This window comes from Impatiens glandulifera, chromosome 4 (assembly GCF_907164915.1).
Source record: "Impatiens glandulifera chromosome 4, dImpGla2.1, whole genome shotgun sequence".
NCBI lineage: Eukaryota > Viridiplantae > Streptophyta > Magnoliopsida > Ericales > Balsaminaceae > Impatiens > Impatiens glandulifera.
Window position 1 is genome coordinate 49,261,493 of NC_061865.1, and position 21,110 is coordinate 49,282,602.

Here is a 21,110-nt window from a genome sequence, read left to right on the forward strand (position 1 = left end):
AATTTATTTTTATTTTAAAACCTTAAGAGTTTGTTTGAAATTGATTTTTCATTCACAATTTTGCCTTTAATTTAAATCTTTTTAAATACACAAAATATTAAAATAAATATGACAAATATTTACTAATTTAATTTAATTTATTTTATTTTATATATTTTAAGGTTAAATAAATAATTTTGAGCGATGAAATGAGTATCTCATTTCATCATAAATTATTTATTTTAATACCATGATTTTTACTAAAATTATTTATATTTATATATATTATTTTGGCCATATTCCTTAATTAATTAAACTTTAATTGTCTACTCTCCTCTTGCCTTAGGCGTAGGTCCAACCTCTTCGGTTATAGTAGCATCTAGAGCACGCCCATTTTAATTCCATGTTCAAAATCAAGATTTAGTAGTCCTGTCCTGAATGAGATCTTTTGGGAACCAATATTTTTCCTTCAATTTTAGTGAAAAATTATCCTCCCCGATACATGCCTCTAGATCGAAGAGAAAAAAGAGTGAAAAGGATTTTCTCCATTTGATTTAGGAAAATAGTATTCGTCATACGATAAGTGATGTTTCCAGTGGTTGATAAGTGAGTAACGTGGTTCTTGCATTTCCACGAACGCGATCTCGCTCGGAGCCCTCAGTGACTAAGTCGACCTCGTCTGCTCTCTAGGACACAACAACCTTCCTAGTTCTAGCATTTTAGTAGGGGCATTGATAACATAATAAACTCTTCCTCAATCAATTAATCCTGGTCAAAGTGTAAAAGATGATTCGGCGGGAGGAAAGAGTGTTTGAGGGATTGGTAGTACTCGATTTGCAGGCTCACTGAAGAGTCATACAATAGAAGATGGCAAGCCAAAAAGAGTCTGGCATTGGAAGGCCTCGTTACCCCAATTGGTTGTAAGGAACTAAAAAGCTAAAAAATTAAGCGGTAGATTATACTCTAGAAGTCGAGAAAGGCTGAAAAATATACACGTCTCAAGATAGATGTTCCATGCATGGAGCGATGAGGCTCCAAGCCATACCAATGGAAAAGCTGAGGCGACAGACAGGGAACCAACCCATCTAACTCAATTTCCCAGATTTTATTTGTCTCCCTTTGTATGTAATGTACTTCATCGATTTTTATGGTGTAAGCATTGTTCAACCTGCGCGCTTTTTGTAGTTGCGGGGAGGCCTGAAGGCCAATTTCAAGCGAGTAACTGACTATTTACCTTTCGCTTTTATTGATTCTGAAAATATTGGGATCTTTGACTATTCTTACTATCTCATCTCTGTTTCTTAGTATTTTTCTTATCATCCAATTCAGAGGAAGAGCGACAACCAGATGGAATCGGTAACGACGAGGCTACCTTGAGGGTCTGCAAGAGAAGATTCATGAAGGCAAGTGTCTGCCAATTTAGAGTTTCCCTTAGTTTTAAAAAAAGTTGTTAGTATTTATACAGGCATCGAAAGACAGTAACAAATTGAATTAATAGATTTTCAATGCGTCTGAATTTAGTGTCTTTGTTTCACGAGAGTTGCTCAAATAGGAATAGTAGGGGCTGGTTGGACTGTCATGAGGAGGGTAGTTCAGACAAGGATTAAGAAAGACTAAACTAAAAAAGGATGTCTAGGTGTTCCCAAAGATATACTTTTGGGTCAGGACATCTCTTCCAGATCTAATATTGACGGGAAGCCTCCCACTATAACTAATATAGAAAGAGACTACACGTGGACCAACCAAAACAAGTTATACAACCGCAAAACGACCCTTTTTAATCAAGACAAACTATCGGCAAAGTTCTTTTTTTCGCTTTTCCGGAACCGGTACAGAAATGAGTGCATTTTTAGGCTATTAAGTAAGATAATACCTCTAGCTCTGGAAAGTGAAAGTCTTTTTTTATGAAAAACATAATAAGACAAGCAAAATGAGGAATCCGTTCGAGGAGGGCTCTCTAATTATCATATCTCAAGATTTTATAAGTTTGGTATGACCAATTTACTCAACAAAGGATGCGATGAAAGAGTCACCATCTATCACATGGGTGAGAATGGCGGACTCCTTCTTTAACACCTTCACATCATTCCCTTGCGTCCATTTAGGCCCCTCTTAGGTCCTTCTCGATTCTCCTCAAATTGGAGGATCACTTTAAGTTAGAGAGGCGGAGGAGGAAAACTGATAAAAGATCATTTCTTTCATTTATTGGAGCATTCTACGCTATTGGGGAGCAACAATGAGTTTCGTTTTAGTCTTGAGCTAGGGGAACCTACGCACTCAAAAGAAGTGTAATCATTTTAATGTACTTTAACTATTTACTTCCACAACTTTTCTAAGTCTACAAGGGAACTCTTAGTTAGGTCCCTGAACACACAAACCTTCATAAGCTCTGGTTAGAACCAGGAAATGGAAGGGCAAACAACCATCATAGTCGATAGCAATCGGAGAACCTTTTATTTTTCGTTTGGCTCTTAGAATTCAATCCAGCAGTGGTTGTAACAGCTCGCAAAATTTGTTCCCCTCTCCCTATAGGTATTCGAATCACATCGTTATTCGATTAAAAAAATCTTCTTTTCGAGAACCGTTACAGGCCCGACGTGTGAAGTAGGAGGAAATCGGTGTTTAGGGGCTTTCTTTGTGGAACCAGAGGCTATTCTAAGAAAGCGGATCTCCTAAGTTTTTTTCGGGCGTACTTCCCGTTCCAAAATAAATAAAAAAATTGATTCTCTACAATGAGATTATCAGATACGGATCTATGTAGGGGTTTGGCCCACCCCGAAATAAATAAAAATAAAATAAAATATTTTTTTATGATAGAAATGTGATATCACCCCCAATTCTTAAAGAATTTCAATATAATTCACTGTTTATTTATATAATTATTAAAAAAATGTAATTAAACATACATTTATCCACTCGTTTAATCCAATATTTTCTCGTTATTTTTTAAGTCCATTCCAACTTTTTTCAAATCTAACCCAATTCTAAATTTTGGATCCGTCCCTAGAGACTATGATACAAGGTAGTCGAACTGCTACCTTGCAGATCCCAATGACGCGACGACATCCTTCCAGTGATGTCATAAGTTGTTTTGAAATACAATTTTATCTTGTTTCTTTCTAATCAGCATTTTATGTTAGAGTGAATTCAAAAACTAGATAATATTATTCTTACAAATTTTTTAATATATATATATATATTTTTTTTTTCTTTTGTCCAAACTCACAGACAAAAAATTCTTAACCACGTTAATATAAAAGTGCAAATGTATATATTATGGATAGAGCAATTTCCCTCTTATTATTAAACAAAACCTAAAAATTTGGTATACTTATTATAACTTAGAATTATTAAAAATCAAAGGCATTATTAATTAGTTCAAACACTTGTGTCTCTACTTAAAAGATTCAAACAAACCATGATTAGTCTCCCCAAAAGACATCTCCCCCATTAGAAGATCATGTCCGTCCGTTCCACCATCATGATGATGATCAAGAAACCATTTCTCCGTTGGAAGTAAAGACACTTGTTGATGACTACGTTCTCCATCATAATTCGCAGCCGTCTGATCATGATCATGATCACGATCATCCCCATCACAACTCGAAGACGAATTAAACCTAGAATATGAATATGAATACGAATACTTATGATTAGATCCAAACCCAGCTTCTTGCTCCGATGGGTTTGACCATTTTCCATGGCTATTAACGGAGCTATGAGCAGTTGCATCGGAACTTGTTTGTGATAAAGATGGTGGGTCGTTCTTATTTTTCTTTTTCATCCAATTTGGGAGGAGTTTTGCTATGTTTTCGGCACTGGTTAAGTATGAACTGGCCAACGGCGGCGACGGCGACGGCGGAGGTGATGAGAGTAATATGATTGGTTCTTGTGTAGAGGATGATGGTTGATTATGAAGTGATAAAGCTTCACTTAGGGCTTGTTTGGCTTTGTGAATATCGGTTTGAAGTCTTCTTTCCCATCTACCCTTATTGGACATGTTTGGATAATGATTAGATCTTGGTGAGAGTGAGATTATTGAGGTTTCTTGGTTTTGATTGTTTACATTATCATTGTCTTGAAGGATGTGTCCGAGTTTTTTCTTTAGATGGGTATTCCAGTAATTCTTGACATCATTGTCGGTTCTTTGTGGGAGATAAGAAGCTATTGCAGCCCACCTAGAAAAACAAAGACCAAACAATCAAACAATTAATTTTATAACATGTTATGTTTTTTTTTTGTTTTTGTAAAAATAATGAATTTGTCATTAATCATTAGTATATGAAATGTTACATAAACCGTGTTATGAAACATCCAAATTTGATTTGACAAATTTTAATAGAAGTCATATTAGATGTATCATGAATATGTTATCAAAAGAAAAATCAAATATTTAAATCAAGATTCTCGAAAGAATTGAGGTCAACCTAAAGCTTTAAATCCTTTGAGGATGTATCAATGACATGGTGGTTCGACTTTGATCTTTTTCCTGTCTTATTGTTTTTCATTTGATAAATTCATGACAAACCCTTGTCGATATTTCACTTTTTAAGTAACATTATTCTAATTGAATGTGGATTAACTAAAAAAACTACTCTCATCCTTTCAAGGAAAAAAATGAAGAATGAATATTAAGATAGCACTATGATTAGTAAACCTATCATCTTATTGTTCTCTTAACCATATTTTCATGTCAATTGTAACTTGTTTTAATTCACAAATACACGCGTCTCGGTCTCTTATTTGCGATGAAACAACAAAGAAGGTTCAAGAGCTAGGGTTAGGAGATGAATTATAAGAGTTTGATGATTAAGAATGAAATCATACCTATTACCAAGAAGTGCTTGAAGTTGGATGATGAATTTATCTTCTTGATGAGTGAAATTTCCCCTTTTGATCCCAGGACGAAGATAATTATTCCATCTAAGTCTACAACTCTTGCTACATCTAATTAACCCTAATGAAAGCATAAGAACACGATTAATTACGAATGAAGAAACATATTAAACAAAAGAAAGATGGAACATATATAGTACCAGAATTGGAAGGAACATCCCTCCAGTTTCTTGGACCATGTAGTTGGATATAAGAAACCAAGATGATGTCTTCCTCAGGGGTCCATGGCCCTTTCTTCACTGATCCCATTAATAATTTATCACAGCAAGGAGCTCTTCCCATACTTTCTTTCTTAACTTTCAGTCTCAAATATTGTTGAAATGATCTAATTAGTTTATAAGATTTCCATGCATACCTCTCTATATATATATAATGTTGGGAGAAACTAATTAAATCACTTACATCATAAAAGAAAAGAGTCAAAGCAGACAGCCAAGAGCATTAATTAAATCAATCTAACACCTTCAAAAAGTCAACTTGCATACTCGTGTGAGTGACAGAGATGGGTTTGTTTGATATTGGTTTTCTTTTTCTTTAGAAAATTGGTTATGATTTGGTTACATTGTTTGATTGAAATGAACTATTTGAGATTTTTTATCGGTTAAATGGCTAAATTTTTTTTTAAGATATAATGTGAAATACAAAAGAAAAATAACGTAAAAAATCTGACCTCGGAAGAGAAATACATCAACTGCATAGTGAGTCACAAAATTGAAAATATCACAAAATATATAAAATCTAGATTAAAAAGAAAAGCTTGTAAAGTTTATAATGAAATTGAGTACTAACCAATGAATTAGCAGAGATGAGATATTGTTTTATTTGAAGGGTTGAGTAATATTGTTTAGAGGTGTTATAATGATTTTATTGTATTTCTTGAATTTTTATAATATATTTGTGATAATAAAAATGTTATGATTTAAGATATTAAGATAGTTCAAGGGTTAGAAATATTGTTAAAGTTTTTTAAATGGTTCATTTATATTAATAAATGATAATATTGTTTAAGTACACCAACAAAAAGATAACATTAAAAAATAAAACTTAAAAATCATTAAATATGAAATAAGAAGAGAATATAAATATATTGCCCAATAGATCATCGAGCTCATAAGCCCTCGAGAAAAACGATTAACTCCGACAGACTCTATCGACTTTTCAGAACGAATATTATAAAACGTTAAATATCGGGTTCTCTTCTGTTATGTTTGTTTATATGATTTTTTAATGTTAATTCAAGATGTCTTTTTTATTGATGTTTGTAATAACTTAACTAATAGTTTTGGTTTGTAAAGGGGTGATTTTCCCATTCATGAATCAATGAAAATGAGTCTCAATTCATAATAAGATGGAGGAAGAAAACAAGTTAACTCTTTATCAAAACAAACCAGGCCTTAAGACAAGGAGGTGTGATGAAAAATTATATTGCATTAAAGAGAGAAGTAAATGACATAAAATAAATTACTTAAAAATCTAGTTGAAGAGTACTATAGTCGGTGGATTTACCTTCACAACTGATATCACTTAGGCCCTGTTTGTTTTGGGTTATTTGACCTTATTTTTAAATAACTCACCATCACATTTCACATCTATTTTAAATTACTAAAATATAAAAATATGTTTTCTAAAAATATTTTGTTTTTATTATATATTTATAATATTTAAATTTTTTATTCAAATAATCCACTTTTCTTTTTATAAAACAAAATTATTTTTAAATAAAATTAATTATTAAATATTTGAGAGTCAAAGATTTTATCCAAGATCTCATTATTTGAATGAAGCGTTATTCATGATGGAATTATAACAGATGATATGTGCATAATTTTTTTTGTATTATGACTAATCATTGTCGTATGTGTCAAAAAGAGGTTGAATCGACAACTAACTTACTTTTGCATTGTCTATGGGTGACTAGTATTTGGAGCCTTTTGTGGAGTATTACTGGGATAGTGAGATTCATTGGGTGATATCCGAGTTTGTAGATAGCTGTTGGAAAGTTTGGATTGATACGGTTGATATAACAAGGCTACATATTTGGGTTATCATCCCAATTATTCTTTGGTGGACTATCTGGTTGGAGAGATATCGTTGAACATTCATTGACCATAGTCGTCCGAAACATATAATTCATAATACTATTATTATGATTCTTTCTGAGATTCGTTCAGGAAAGTCAGTAGAGCCAAAGACTGTCAAAATCGAGAGTTTGCGTAGAATCGTTAGCTAGTTGTAAACTCGTAAAATCTAGAGTTTACGTGAAATCGTAAGAGTTTAATTTGAAAAAATATATTATTATTATTTATATATATAATTAAGTATTTTGTAATTAGCCAATTTTAAGAAATTATATATTTTAATAAAAAATGAATTAAAAAATAATAATAGATAAATAATACTATAAAAATTATATTTACAAAATTAATTATATTAATAAATTAATTTAAATAAATAATAACTTTAATTTTTAATTTAATTAATATAAAATTGTTTTTTTTAAAGTAAAATCGTATAAAATCGTAAAATCAAAATTATTTATAAACTCGTAAAATGTTATTATCATAAATTTAAAATCGTAAGAATTTATCTATTTAAGAGTTTACTTAAAATCAGACTCGTTAATCAGATGTGAAATCGTAAAATCGTAAGATTTTAAGAGTCAACTTAAGATTTTAACAGTCATGGTAAAGTCTGTCGATGAGTTAATCGTTTTTTCCGAGAATCTACGAGCTCGCGGATAACTTATTAAGAACTGTGTTTTATTTTTTTTACGTTGACTTTTTAAAAACAAAAATTACTGAAATAATTGATTTTCAATAGGCCATTGGATATTTGGACATTTTATAAAAACCTAACTATTACATTTTTTATCATTAATCAAATCATTATATATATAGTAAACAAGATACTAAGATAAAAGTATTTAGTAATATATATCTAAAAAACCAATTTTTTCACAAATCATATCAAACTGTTAATTTAAAAAAACAACATTTTTTATCCATAAAAACCAACATCAAACGAGCTTTTTTCCTTAAAAATTGGGTCATTTACTTTGTTTGAAAAAGAAGTGCCTAAAATAACTTGTCATATCAGTTTTATCTGCCACCAAATTTCATCAATGAAGCTTTCATCACTTCGAGCATATTATGGAATGGTTTGACCTCCATTTAAGAAGAACAATCTTTATTTTATATATATATATATATATATATATATATATATATATATATATATATATATATATATATATATATATATATATAAATAAATGATAAACTCAACGAAATATTCAATGAAAGTAAGTCCACGAATCAACGTATCATTAAACGTGGGTAGGAGAGAAAAATTTTTTAAATGTCCCGAAACGGTAATTTTAGGTCGCGAAACGGTAATTTTAGGTCCCGAAACGGTAATTTCAGGTCCCGAAACGGCCATTTCAGGAACAAAAAAATTAATTTTTTTTTCTTCCCGAAATGAGTAATTTCGGGACCCGAAATGACCATTTTAGGAAAAAAATAAAATAATTTTTTTTTCCCCGAAATAAGTGGTTTCGGAACCCGAAATGAGCGCTTTCGGGACGTGGGGACACCTGGCAGGCCACGTCGGATTTGTGAACCTACTTTCGTTGAATCTTTCGTTGGATAAAATCCTCATATATATATATATATATATATATATATGTGACAATTTTTTTTAACTTCAAAACAACCAAAATATTTACTAATTGGGTCGGTCGGATGGACAGTTGTTTGATGAATATCCGATCCTATATATCTAATAATTAATATTAACATGTTTTAAACTAAATAAATAAATAAATAAAAACATTAATATTATAACAATTTTAAACAATTTGTTTTATAAGGTCACACGTACATTTAATCAAGTTAGTATTTGTAAAATTCATTCGTTAGGTTACGAATACATATCATATTTATTCGGTTATTTAAATAAATTTATATTTGATCCTATGCCGGTTATAATCAATTAATAAGATCCTATATTCGACATTGATCAAATATTTTTCAGTTCAGATTGGATCGATATAACAGTTAGGTAGTTCGGATAAACTAATGTTCACTCATAATTTACGGTATCATGTAATACATACAAAACTATCGGAAAAAAAATTGAGTTTCGACAAAATAAATCAAAGAAAACATCCACGACAACATTCTTCATTTGTTATTGCTTTGCATTCACTCATGCTTAATTCTGATATTATGTTTATATTTTAGCTAAATCAAATAAATACTCAGTTATTTAAAATAATTAGATAAATGTCATGTATTATATTTAGAATAATATATTTGTATGATATTATCATAAATTAATTTTTTTTTCTTTATAAACTTAATTTAATATCTATATATTAAAAATAAACTATTTAATTCAATATATAACATTAAATACCATATATATTTTTATTCTAACATTAAAAAATTGACAAATATCATAATAGGCATTGACAAACTTAACATTGACTTTAATTATGCTCATAAAGAGGATGGTGGACTGATTAATTAGAGGGATTACATGAGTTTTGAGATATTTGTTGATTTTGTGTGATCATCATGTTTGGTAATCTATGATGGTGACTTAGATGCCGAAAATCATAGAACTTTTAACTATTATAGCCGATTTATTAAATTATTTTATATCGCGATACACATTAGTTTTGTTTAATATTATTCATACTACAAAAATTAAATCATAATCCAAATCACTTTCTCTTAAAGATCTATTGATCACTTTTAGAAGCCACACATAAACCTCTTGCACTAGATTAAGTATATATAGTTTTCTAAGAAATTGCATTATACCAAGCAAGTGATGCAAGAATGGATCATATTTGGTGATGAATAATGTTGGCAAGTGTGATGAGACTTAACAAAAAAAAAAGTGTCTATTCCCGTAATCTTTTGATGAATTATATGAATTGAACGATTAAGAGAATACTTACTAAAAAGATACGACCTACTCGTTCAATAATTAACTCAACATCCGTGAATAACTTTTCTTTGTTTTTATTCTTCACGTTTCTATTTAAACCTTGTTTTATATTTAAAAATGCCCTCGTATTCATGTACTCTTATGAAGTACTGAATTTTTTATTTGTTTGTACTATTGTTTGCATCTATTAATAAAAGTCCTTTATCTTGAAAAAAAAACAAAGAAAGTGAATGAAGTGATGCACCTACATACTTATTTGATGAAATATTGTTTTTTTTTCTTATTCATTTAAACAAAAGAAAAAATAACCATTCTTATTATTGGTTAGTACCAAAGTCTGGCACCCTTTAATTCCATGGACTCCTAATTCAATTTCCCTTGTGGGCACCACTCCTTGAGCATGCACCATTATAATACCCATTTCTAAGGAGAGGCGGCTAATTAAAGGTCATAGCACACCATATTAATACACAATGGCAATGTCAAATAATGTTGGCCCATTGTGTATTCATTGGGTGATCTCCAATCTCCATCCACGCCCACATTTGTGGGCCCCACTACTCGAATCGGTCTCTATACATCGCTACGAATATCGAGTTTTCAGTTTTTAGGATAGGATACATGCCGTGGTCGTTTTGTGGTCCCATCACCCACATTGGTTTCGAATATTGACTTTTCGGGTTTTAGGATATGATATAACTCGCGCTCGTTATGTGGTCCCATTACCCACATTGTTTTCGATATGTTACCATGAATCTCGATTTTAAGTTAGGATCGATGTATACCGCGTGCATTTCGTGTTTGGTGGCTTAATATATAGTGTTGACATGCGGAATAGGTCCTTCGTTTGACATACTTGAATGCATGAATTTTGAAATGGTACACCAATATGTTCATGTATGATGTATCATGTGTTGAGGATGGTGTAATTTGATGGATGGACCACATCTATTAGGGACATTTATAATTTGTGTTTATGGAGGTGGTAACGGGACCATCTCCATTCTTTTTTAAAGGATAATATTTTCTTCATATAGTTTTGTAAAAATAGTGTGCTTATTTTAATAAAAAGAAAAAAAATTATAATTAACGAGAAAGTCAATAAACAACTCAAAAAGATAAACATAAAATGATTAGTCACGATTATCAAAACTCTAATAGGTGAATCATGTTTGTGAGTAGGAGTTATGTAGGTGTTTGTACTTGGGTTGAGCTAAGCATAAATAAATTATCATATATTAAATATTTGTGTTCAAATATTTTACTTAATTATTGTAAATTCTTATTCGTGATGATTTGAACAAACATAACTAAAATATATTACATCACTTTTTCTCTTTTTTGTCACTTAATTCATTAATCAAAATATTAAAATATATTTTATTTTATTATTATATATTAATACCATTTAAATATTTTTATCAAAAAAAATATTAATCTCAAAATCATTACCAATCATTTAAATAACCGTATTATTTAAGTAACTCGAATCCGAACTAGGCCTACGGTAAACCTCTACATTTTGTCTGGAATTTAATTCTTTCCAAGTACATTTAAATTTTAAATTTTTTAGCATTAAATTTAAAACCCTTAAATTTTATTTCTTACATGCCCCCATTAACTCTAGTCCTTAGTTTGTTTGTTAGGTGCATCACGCTCGTGAGTGAACATACTTCTCTTACCACATGATCCATGTATAATGTTTTTTCACATAAATTATTAAAATATCCATACATTACTTTATAATATTAATTTATTAAGACATTTTAATTATATAACCCAAATACTTAACTTTTTCATTAAGTAATATCTTCCCCAAGATCAAATAATGTCAAAATTACAAGTAGTCTTTACAAGTGTATTTGATAAGACCAAGAGCTACAAGTTCACCAACTAAACTAATTATTAGCATTTTTACAAGTGTGTTTATTTAGATTGATGCCTTTACATGGACCATCCATAATATATATTCAACCTTAATATACAAAAACACGAGTGTTCATCTTATCACAAAACACACCTAAAATACAACAAGTTTAATTATTTGAGAGTGACAATAAAAATATAAGCAAAAAAATGTTTACCAACAAACATAACATAAAATCTAGTGTTAACAAACTTAGAGATTCTAAAGAAGATTCATGAGTTCATCGACCGTTTTTACCAATTTTTCGAAAAGATCTTCCATATTGTCATAATAATAGCGTTGTGGAGTAAACGCATCGATCGAACGTGATCATTTAATGTCTTACGGTTCTTTTCGAGCCAAATAGTCTATCAGAAAATAATCGAGATAGGGACTCATCGACTCAATCCAACTGAGATCGCGATTTCTATCCAAACATCTCAACAACCGACGATTGACTCAGTCATCATCCATTCAATGTCAATCATGTTCCTAAGTATACTCCAAATCGTTTTTTATAATGAATTGAGAATTTTATTAAAAATTATTAAAATCATTAAACAAGATCCAAGAAAGACCTAAATGATTATATCCTATTAAGATGCTAATAAACAATGCCCAAAGGTCCCAAACATATATGCTTGTTTATCTATGTAATTTCTTACTTGATTTGCTTCCTTAATCACAAAGCATATTTTTTTAAGTTCATTGCATATTTGTTGAATCTTCCAATTGAATTATATCAATCTTTCGTGCCTCAAGCCACAGTCGATATAGTTGAACAGTTTCCAACCTTATTCAAAAGATTGTATTCATGGCATATATCTTTTCCAAAAAAAGGTTTTAATCTTTGGAAGGCAATTAGGTTCCATAGTATTTCCCATTCAAGAAAGTTGGTTCAAACCTTGAATCACTCACTTGATAAGCCATTTTAACAGTAAAACTTTCAATTGTTTATTATAAAAGCTAATTGGAACTGATGCAATTTTCTGAATAAATCTATGAATTAAACTTCTAATACAACTAAGAATGATTCCATTGAGACATATTTCTAATACATTAGGTCTTCTACCCTGGTGTTTACCCATTACTATTTGATTACATGACCGAGTCAAGGAGCCATTCAGGAGCCCTCTTTACTTATTCGGAAGCTTGTGGCATATCCACAATAGGTTTGATCTTCGTGGGATCCACCTCTATCCCTATCTGGCCGATCATAAAACCATTTTGAAAATAAACTAGGGGGAAAAGCTACCTTTGCTTCTTCAAAGAACAGACTGTGAGAGTAGCCAAGTAAGAAAAGACCTTTGAAGTTCGATTCTTTCTTTTTTTCTTTATATTATAACTTTGCTTTCTCCTGCGGGTGGTGCTGACTTGATCCGAGATAAGCCTTAGCTTTAAAGATGGACGGTTTGATCTAAATAAGGGTTTGAACATGTACCATTTAAGCCTCAAACTTTGAATGGTGTAATATCATATTTTGAATTCTTATTTTACCATATAATTTTCATCTTTTTAATTTTGTAAAAAGGTGGATTGAGTGACTAAAAAATATATGATGCAGGTATTTGAGAAAATTCGAAAATATCTAAATTTGATATATATACCCAAAAAATTAACTTTGTACGGTAGACCTTATTTTTTTTTTAATTTTTAGACCTACACATTTTATACTACCAAACATGGTTTTGGTGCGTTGCAGATTTTTTTTTTAATGCTACTTTAAAATAAGAAGACGCATCCGTTTGGAACAAAGCTTCAAATTACCAAAATTGTGATAGTTCGAATCTCATATGACAATTCAAATTTGAACCCCATTTGATGAAAACGACTCAAGTTCGAGTCTCAAATATCAATCGAGCCTTTTGACATAAGATAGCCGCAGTACCGAAGAAAATAAAAGTTTTTAATCCTTCACAAATCTCTCTAAAAATCTCACAATGAGCATTTAGAAATTAAAAATCGAGCCCGTCATGCGACAAGTTCTGCGCATAATTAAATGATTAAGTGTGTTTACGGGCTACATATTTAATCCGTTGTCCCATTTTTTTTTTTCAAAAAAAATAATCTATGCTGAGATTAGCTTAATTATCATCTGACAAAAACATAATCATATTTTTGAACCAGAAAGGTAAAAATATGCAACTTGTTCTCGTCATTCACATGTATACATAAGAAATATGAGCCATATAGCAGATATGCTATATATAGGAAAAAGTATTAATTTTCTTTCATATGGTAATTGTGAAAAGAAAAAGGAAAGTACCTGAATCTCTTTGAAAACAATGCTCATATATTTTATCCATTCAGTTGAACCTTTCTTGCAAAAAATTGTAGATCTCATCTGCAACTGTATCGGGGTATTCTTCCTGAGGCAGAAGAGCACCTGGAACCTCGATAAATTTGCTTACTCCTCTGACATCCCTTAAAGCTTCCATCTCTGCTTTGGATCGTTTAGGTGAGCCAGAAGTTGACAAAACTAAGACAGGTATCTTCCCTTCCAATCCTTCAAATAATTCGACAAACTCTTCTCGGGACTGTACAGGATCCAATAGACCTGTCAAAAATGCTGCAGGGACATAACGGGCACCTTTTTGTTTCGTAAGAGCATATCTGCTCTGTACAAATTCAGATGTCACGTTTGCAGGATCAGCATAAACATGTGATGTGTACTGAGATTGAATAGATTTCTCATTGCTCACAAGCATATTGTACATCATCCAACCTACAGCTGGGGTTCTTAAGGTTCCCCTGAGGAGCCCATACCTGTTAATTTGACAAAAAAGAAACAAAAATTTGTAGGACTTAACTGTAGTTCAACATCAAATCCGATTCACATCAATTGGAATTCTACTTCTTGGTTTTTAGTTTACCCTATTAGTGTATAAGATTCCTTATTATTAGGTTTTATAATAATTGTTTCTAGTTGGAAATTTTAGTACATAAGGTAAAAGTAGCATTTCACTTCTCTAGATTAGTCGAGCTTATCATTTTTTTAGACCATGATTTCTTTCTAAGGTTACCACTTCAATAAAGATTCTTTCGGTGGGAATAATGTCAATTCAAGACTCTTACCATTTAAAGTACATGGGTGGGTTATTCGAGATGATCATAACATAAAGGAAGCAGATCATATACACTTAGCATTTCCCATCAATATAGAAGCTACCTTGATTCCATGCTTGAATCTCGACCAAAGACAATAGGAAGGGGGCCAGACCAGGTAGGTGCAACAGCTGCAATAGCAGATGGCTTTACGAGACCTTTTCTTGCAGCACGAATTGCTACGGTGGCAGCATGTCCTCCTCCAACAACCACTATGTCATTATCTGATTCCGATTGAGCAAGAAGATATCAGCTAGTATCTCAAACCAGATGAAACATGAAGAAAAAAGATGTTGGCTTTTTTACTTTCATTCAACACTAAGAGCTTGTTTGATGAAAAAGTGGAATATTTTAGTTAAATGTTTAAGAATCAAGTCAAGGGCTACCAATTCAACATAGCCTACTAGTTGAGCTGTTTATAAACAATGTTAATGTTACATGTTGAATATTTGGTATAGATCGGGTAGAGACGATGTTTGTATTATTAGAAGTCCTTCACCACAACTCGTTTTTTTAATCATAGACAACTCTATCTAATACAAACTTTAAAACAATTTGCTAAATATCAGGGTTGTCATTTAGCTTAGAGAATCACATTTAATGCTTAAGAATATCTTTGGAATCAATTATCCCATAATAACTCATGGTTTTCATTGGCTGAAGTAGTTCTTTTAGCAATAAGTCCCTTCATTTGAAACTCTCATCAAACATAAAGTGCATAAGATTCAAACAAAATCGAGCTGCTAGAGACTTGACAACATACCAATTTGTGGGATTTTTAAATAGAGAGAGATATATGTTTTTGACATATTATTCTCATAATAGGTTAGACCTATTTATACAAGTTTAGAAGTGATTTTCCTCAAATTATGGTAAATCAGAATCCAAAAATATCTCAACTAATTTATTCTAATATATTTATAAATATAAACATAGTTTGACTATTTCCACACAAATAAAGCAAGCAAGCTTCTATAAAGCTCAACAACTGATCCACCTTAATTGTAAAAATTATTTCTCAGTAACATCAAGCATATAACAAACAAATCAGAAAATTGATCGCCTTGCTATCTATTTTATGTAACCACAACCAGATGACTATGTATTGAACAAAAATCATCATATCTATATTGTTGCATCTGTATACCCAACCAGGGAACTAACTTAAACATAACACAATACATCAGATAAAAGAAGCCAAAACAGATTGATTACATGCATACCTGAACCTTTTATAGGACTATTTGGTCCCATAATGAAGTCAACTAGAAATTTCTCCATGACATCTGCATTGTAGTCCAGTTTTGGTCTATCGGAATAACCTAATCCAGGCCAGTCAACAATTGTAGCACGCCAATTAATATTATTTACTCTATTCACAATATTTGTAGCCACTGATCTCCATTCTTCCACAGTGCTAACATCAGAAATTGTTGGTATCAGAAGGATGTCCTTCTTAGGTTTCAGACTCTCTTTCTCATGTTCCTCGTAATAAACCTTGACAGCGGTGTCCTCAAATTTCCATTGCCACTTATCAGTCTGAACCAAAAGAAAGAGAATGATGAAAAGAAAACAGATATATCTAAAAATAAATACACAAAGGAAACATGTTTAACCAAATGACTGCTTAGATGAATGTTTTTCACTCAATATGTTGGCATGTTAGGTCAATTCTCTTAAGATTTCAAATCTGCTGCCCAAGGTTCCTTTCAAATCTTTGAAAAAGAAACAAAGTGCATTGGAATGCTCTCAGATGGATCCAGATATCTTCAAAACAATTTGACTTGAAGATTTTGTATAGGAAGTGAGAGTCCTAATATTAATTCCAGATCAGAATTAAAGAAAACAAAACACATTGGAATGCTCTCAGATGGATTTTCTCCTGTTTGTGGGTTTCCAACTATGTGCCAAAGCCCAAAATCCATTAGGTTTTTATAACAATGTGATTTCTTAAAATCAAATTTGCTGCACTCTTCCTCTTGTTCAGAAAAGATGCTGCAGAAAATGGACAAATCCAGACATTGAAGAGTAAGTTAGAGAGAGGAAATAGACTGCTTATACAAGCTTCATCATTCATGGATCATTCAACCACTGTGCTAAGTTTAGTAGATAAAATGAGCATTTTCCCAGTTGTGACTAGGCTTGCAACATGACCAGTTGAGTCTTACATGGAACACATACGATTTAGGCAAGCAAATAGAAGTAACAGAGTGCTTGATTAGACACTGCTGAGCTTAATGAATTATTTGAGCAACCAAAAGTTGATTACACAAAACCTAATGGTTGTGGATGATTATCTTGGGCTTTTGTCACATGCAAAATAGTTATTCATCAGGCAGAAAGTGCAGTTGAACAAGCCAGTATCATTTTATTAAGAATAACAGCATAACATCACAAAAAATAAATGATAATTTTCCATCTCTTCATTGTTTGATACACAAACTGAAGCTCTTTCCAAAGGTTGCAGAAGAACATCAGATTCTAGCATAGAGATGTACTAAAATAAGAAAACTGTTCACATGTATGATGTACGGTGTATCACAATTGATCGATTCTAAATAACACGTATATGCAAGGATGCAACAATTGATAGGGAAATGTTTGGAAAATACACCTTACCTTGACAGAAATTGACGATCCATCGACTGCTGAAGAATTGGCAAAATCTACAGAAGAAGCCTTAATTGGGAGAAACTTCGGCAAGCGAATACGTTGGGAAGGCGAATAAGCTCTTCCGATCTTCAAGTTGAGTGAAAATGAAGTCGATGGTATGTGACAAATTGCAGAAGAGACCATGGTTACAGAGAGAGAGAGAGAGAGAGAGAGAGAAATTACGAAGATCACAAGATATGCGAAGGAAGAAAATCAAGCTACGCATACAGGCTGATATTTTTCTAAGGTGGTGGTTGAGACTTGACGACTTTTAGCCATTTTTCTTATATATTCAACTTTGACATGCTTTGACTTTTACAATATGAGGTGGATAGTTTTAGGGTTAGTATAAAATGTCATTGAACTTCTTCATAAAATGTTAAATTTAGCACAATCAAAAGATTTGGGATTACTTCTACCTAGGATATAAATGAATAGTATTCAAACTATTTGAATCTCAACTAGGTAAAAGGTTTTGTTCGAGCTCGTTTGTTCTTACTCTTAACTAGACGAGTTCGGACTCGTTTCAAAACTTAAAATTTTAGATGAGTCTAGATAGAGATTTTTAGATATCCGAGTCGTCGCCTCATGAACATTTCGTTTAGAGGTTCGTAAAAATGTTCGTCTAGGACTCGGGCTCGTGAACATGTTCGTTTAGATGCTTATAAAATATTTGTTTATAGGCTCGAGAACATTTATAGCCTCGTATAAAATGTCATTTAATATTTATTAAAAATTAATATTTAATAACCCAAAAAAATGTGAAGCTCTTTACCATTAAAGGTAGAGGCTTCTTTAGGTTGTAAAAGAGCACTCGAACTCTAAGACAAAAGTTTGAATCGAGCTCGGATCGCGAATATGTTCGTTTAGAAACTCGTTTAAAATATCGTTTAATATTAATTTATATATGACTGAAATAACAAATTGAGGCTCCTTATTGGGTCAATTGCAATTTGAGACATCTTCCTTTGAACCTCACAATTTGGGGTCAATTATAATTTGAGACATCTTTTGAACCTAACAATTTGGAGACCCTTATAGGGGTCAATTGTAATTTGGGACCTCTTTTTTTGAACCTCAAAATTTGGGGTTTCGCATTGTTAAGTTTGTACAAAATGAGATTTTGCCCTAATGGATATGAACGTCCGTAAAAAAAATGTATTATGTGACATTTATAATTAAAAAAATTAGCAGTGACACATACTTCTAAAGGCCATGTAATTCATTTTTTATGAGCATCCATGTTCGTTAGGGCAAAATCTCATTTTGTACCAATTTAATAATATAGAGACCTAAATTATGAGGTTTGAAAGAAGATATCCCAAATTGCAATTAAGCCCAATAAAGGACCTTAAATTGTAAGGTTCAAAAGAAGATATCTCAAATTACAATTGACCAATAATAAAGAGCCTCAAATTTTGAAGATCAACAGAAAATGTCAAAAAAATGCATTTTCCCCAATAAGGAGCTCCAATTTTATTTGGACTTATATATTTTTTTTATCTATTTTGATAAATCCGTTGATGAATCAAATCGATTAATTTGATCAAACTGACTTTTTAATCGATCAAATTAAATTGTTGGTTTTATATTTAGTACACCGACGCCAACCATTTAAATATGCATCTTAATAAATAAATCGATCAAACCGATTTGATTCCACAAATCTAGATATGACAAAAGTTAAAATAGGTTGAGGATGTAACCAATTAAATTTGACTTGTGGATGAGCACTTTATGAATTTTGAGAGGCGATACTTGTAATAGAATAGACTTCTTACATTTGGTTGAGTGATACAAATATAGGATATGTTTGTTTTCTCATTATAAAAACTAATTAATTTACTAGCCAAATGTGTAATAAGATGAAGTGAATATAACAAAATATTGATTTTTTTCAAATTAAGTTTACATGAATTAATAGATTTAATGGGTGAAAAAAGAATGTTCATTAATTTATTATTGTTATTATATGATCATGGATAGTGTAATAAAATAATTAGAATTTACACTAGTCAAATACGTGACCTAGACTATTTTATGAAAATGTACAATTTAAGTTGTGATATAAAAAAGTTAAGATTCTATATTTTTAAAGTTTTAATTGAAAATAATTTTGATATTATAATTTAGTATCAATTTTTTTTTTAAACAATTAATAGAAGAAAAAAATATTAAAGAAATGATATATAACTAGTAAATGAATTGATATATCACAATAAAATGGGACAAATTTGATATTATTTAGATAAAAGTCCATTTCTTTATTATTATTATCTTATATTATCTTATAAAAGTCCATTTGAAAAGTTCAATACGAAAATTAACGTTAATTGAAGCTTATGGTCTAAATTTGCAAATACTGATATTTTGTAGCCATATTTTCATATTTAAGTTATTTTAAACTCAATTTAAAAAGCTATTAATATATGTTTAATTAAATCAACACCAAGTCGTTGTAGTATAGTGGTAAGTATTCCCGCCTGTCACGCGGGTGACCCGGGTTCGATCCCCGGCAACGGCGTTTATTCTTTTTTATTTGAAACATTTTAGATGAAATTTGAGTTTATTCTATCATAAGACAAAATAATAAAGGTAACATCTTAGAATAAATAGTTTTTTTTTATAACAATAAAACTAGCATACATACAAAGTGACTACAAACATACAATCCTCAATCCAAATGTAAGAAAACAATGAACTAAACACATCTTGTTTAGATTAAAACATCCCATAAGAGGCTAAAATGCACACTTATCGACAAAACAAAACAATCAACAAACATTGTGGGATCTCTACAAACATTACATATTTTCAGGTCTGCTTGAGGAGTTGTATTTGCACTCATCTCGAAGGCTGCAAGAGAATTATTTGAAATTTAACATTGTCTATCTGCCTGTATATCTCTTAGAGAATTCTCAAGTGTCCATGCTGCCATAATGTACACACCAGGCGCTGATAAATCCAGCTACATGAAGGGAAAAAATTTTGGTATAATTTCTTGTATGGTAGATAAATTTATTTATAATGTCTAGCTTCAAGTAGAATCCACATTTAAGGACACACTTCTTTTCTCCTTGTATCACATCTCTATCACAGTTTCAAATATGGTTGAACTTAAAACAAACTCTAAAACACGTTAGATCTTCGAATTCCACCACTCCTCTTCTAGTGAATAGAAGTGACATTTATTCCATGTTCTTTAAAGATAAAAATCATTTTCACAAACATTATGATCAATAGTTTAAAATTATGGTTAAAGAAAAGTTCTACACAAAGAGGAACATTTATACAACCTTGAGGATGTCAAATTTCTTTTGGAACAACCTAGCATATATAGAAGCAGGCTATCACTAAACCATATATTCAAGTTTACTAGTATTACATTCTTCTTCATATTTTTGTAATACCTAGATATAGAACTTGAAACATTCCCTGTTGTATTTGGAACATTAGCACCATACACTATAGGGGAGAAAGAGAAACCATTTGGATCAAAATTATTCAATGAAATTCCCTGTATTGTATATAAAGGAATGAATAATCAAATCAATAGAAAAAGAAAAACATTGTATCCATGCTTTACCTGAAAAGTCGGAGTGTTACCCAAGTTCAA

The 21,110-nt window shown here is 31.1% G+C and overlaps 2 protein-coding genes and 1 non-coding gene across 3 annotated transcripts; 1 reads left to right on the top strand and 2 right to left on the bottom strand.

Moving 5' to 3' along the window:
- Positions 1-3,233: 3,233 nt before the first annotated feature.
- Positions 3,234-4,157, bottom strand: LOC124936438 (myb-related protein 306-like). The gene has a single exon (XM_047476936.1). It carries the CDS (start codon positions 3,977-3,979, stop codon positions 3,374-3,376), a length of 606 nt encoding a protein of 201 aa, XP_047332892.1. The 5' UTR covers positions 3,980-4,157; the 3' UTR covers positions 3,234-3,373.
- A 9,680-nt stretch (positions 4,158-13,837) lies between these two features.
- Positions 13,838-17,684, bottom strand: LOC124934007. The gene is made up of 4 exons (XM_047474462.1): positions 17,462-17,684; positions 16,066-16,381; positions 14,907-15,066; positions 13,838-14,503 (listed from the first exon to the last, which is right to left on the bottom strand). Exons 1-4 carry the CDS (start codon positions 17,636-17,638, stop codon positions 14,044-14,046), a joined length of 1,113 nt encoding a protein of 370 aa, XP_047330418.1. The 5' UTR covers positions 17,639-17,684; the 3' UTR covers positions 13,838-14,043.
- A 2,262-nt stretch (positions 17,685-19,946) lies between these two features.
- On the top strand, positions 19,947-20,018 carry TRNAD-GUC. Its single transcript has one exon. It is a non-coding gene; the product is annotated as a tRNA-Asp (tRNA).
- The last annotated feature ends 1,092 nt before the right edge of the window (positions 20,019-21,110 follow it).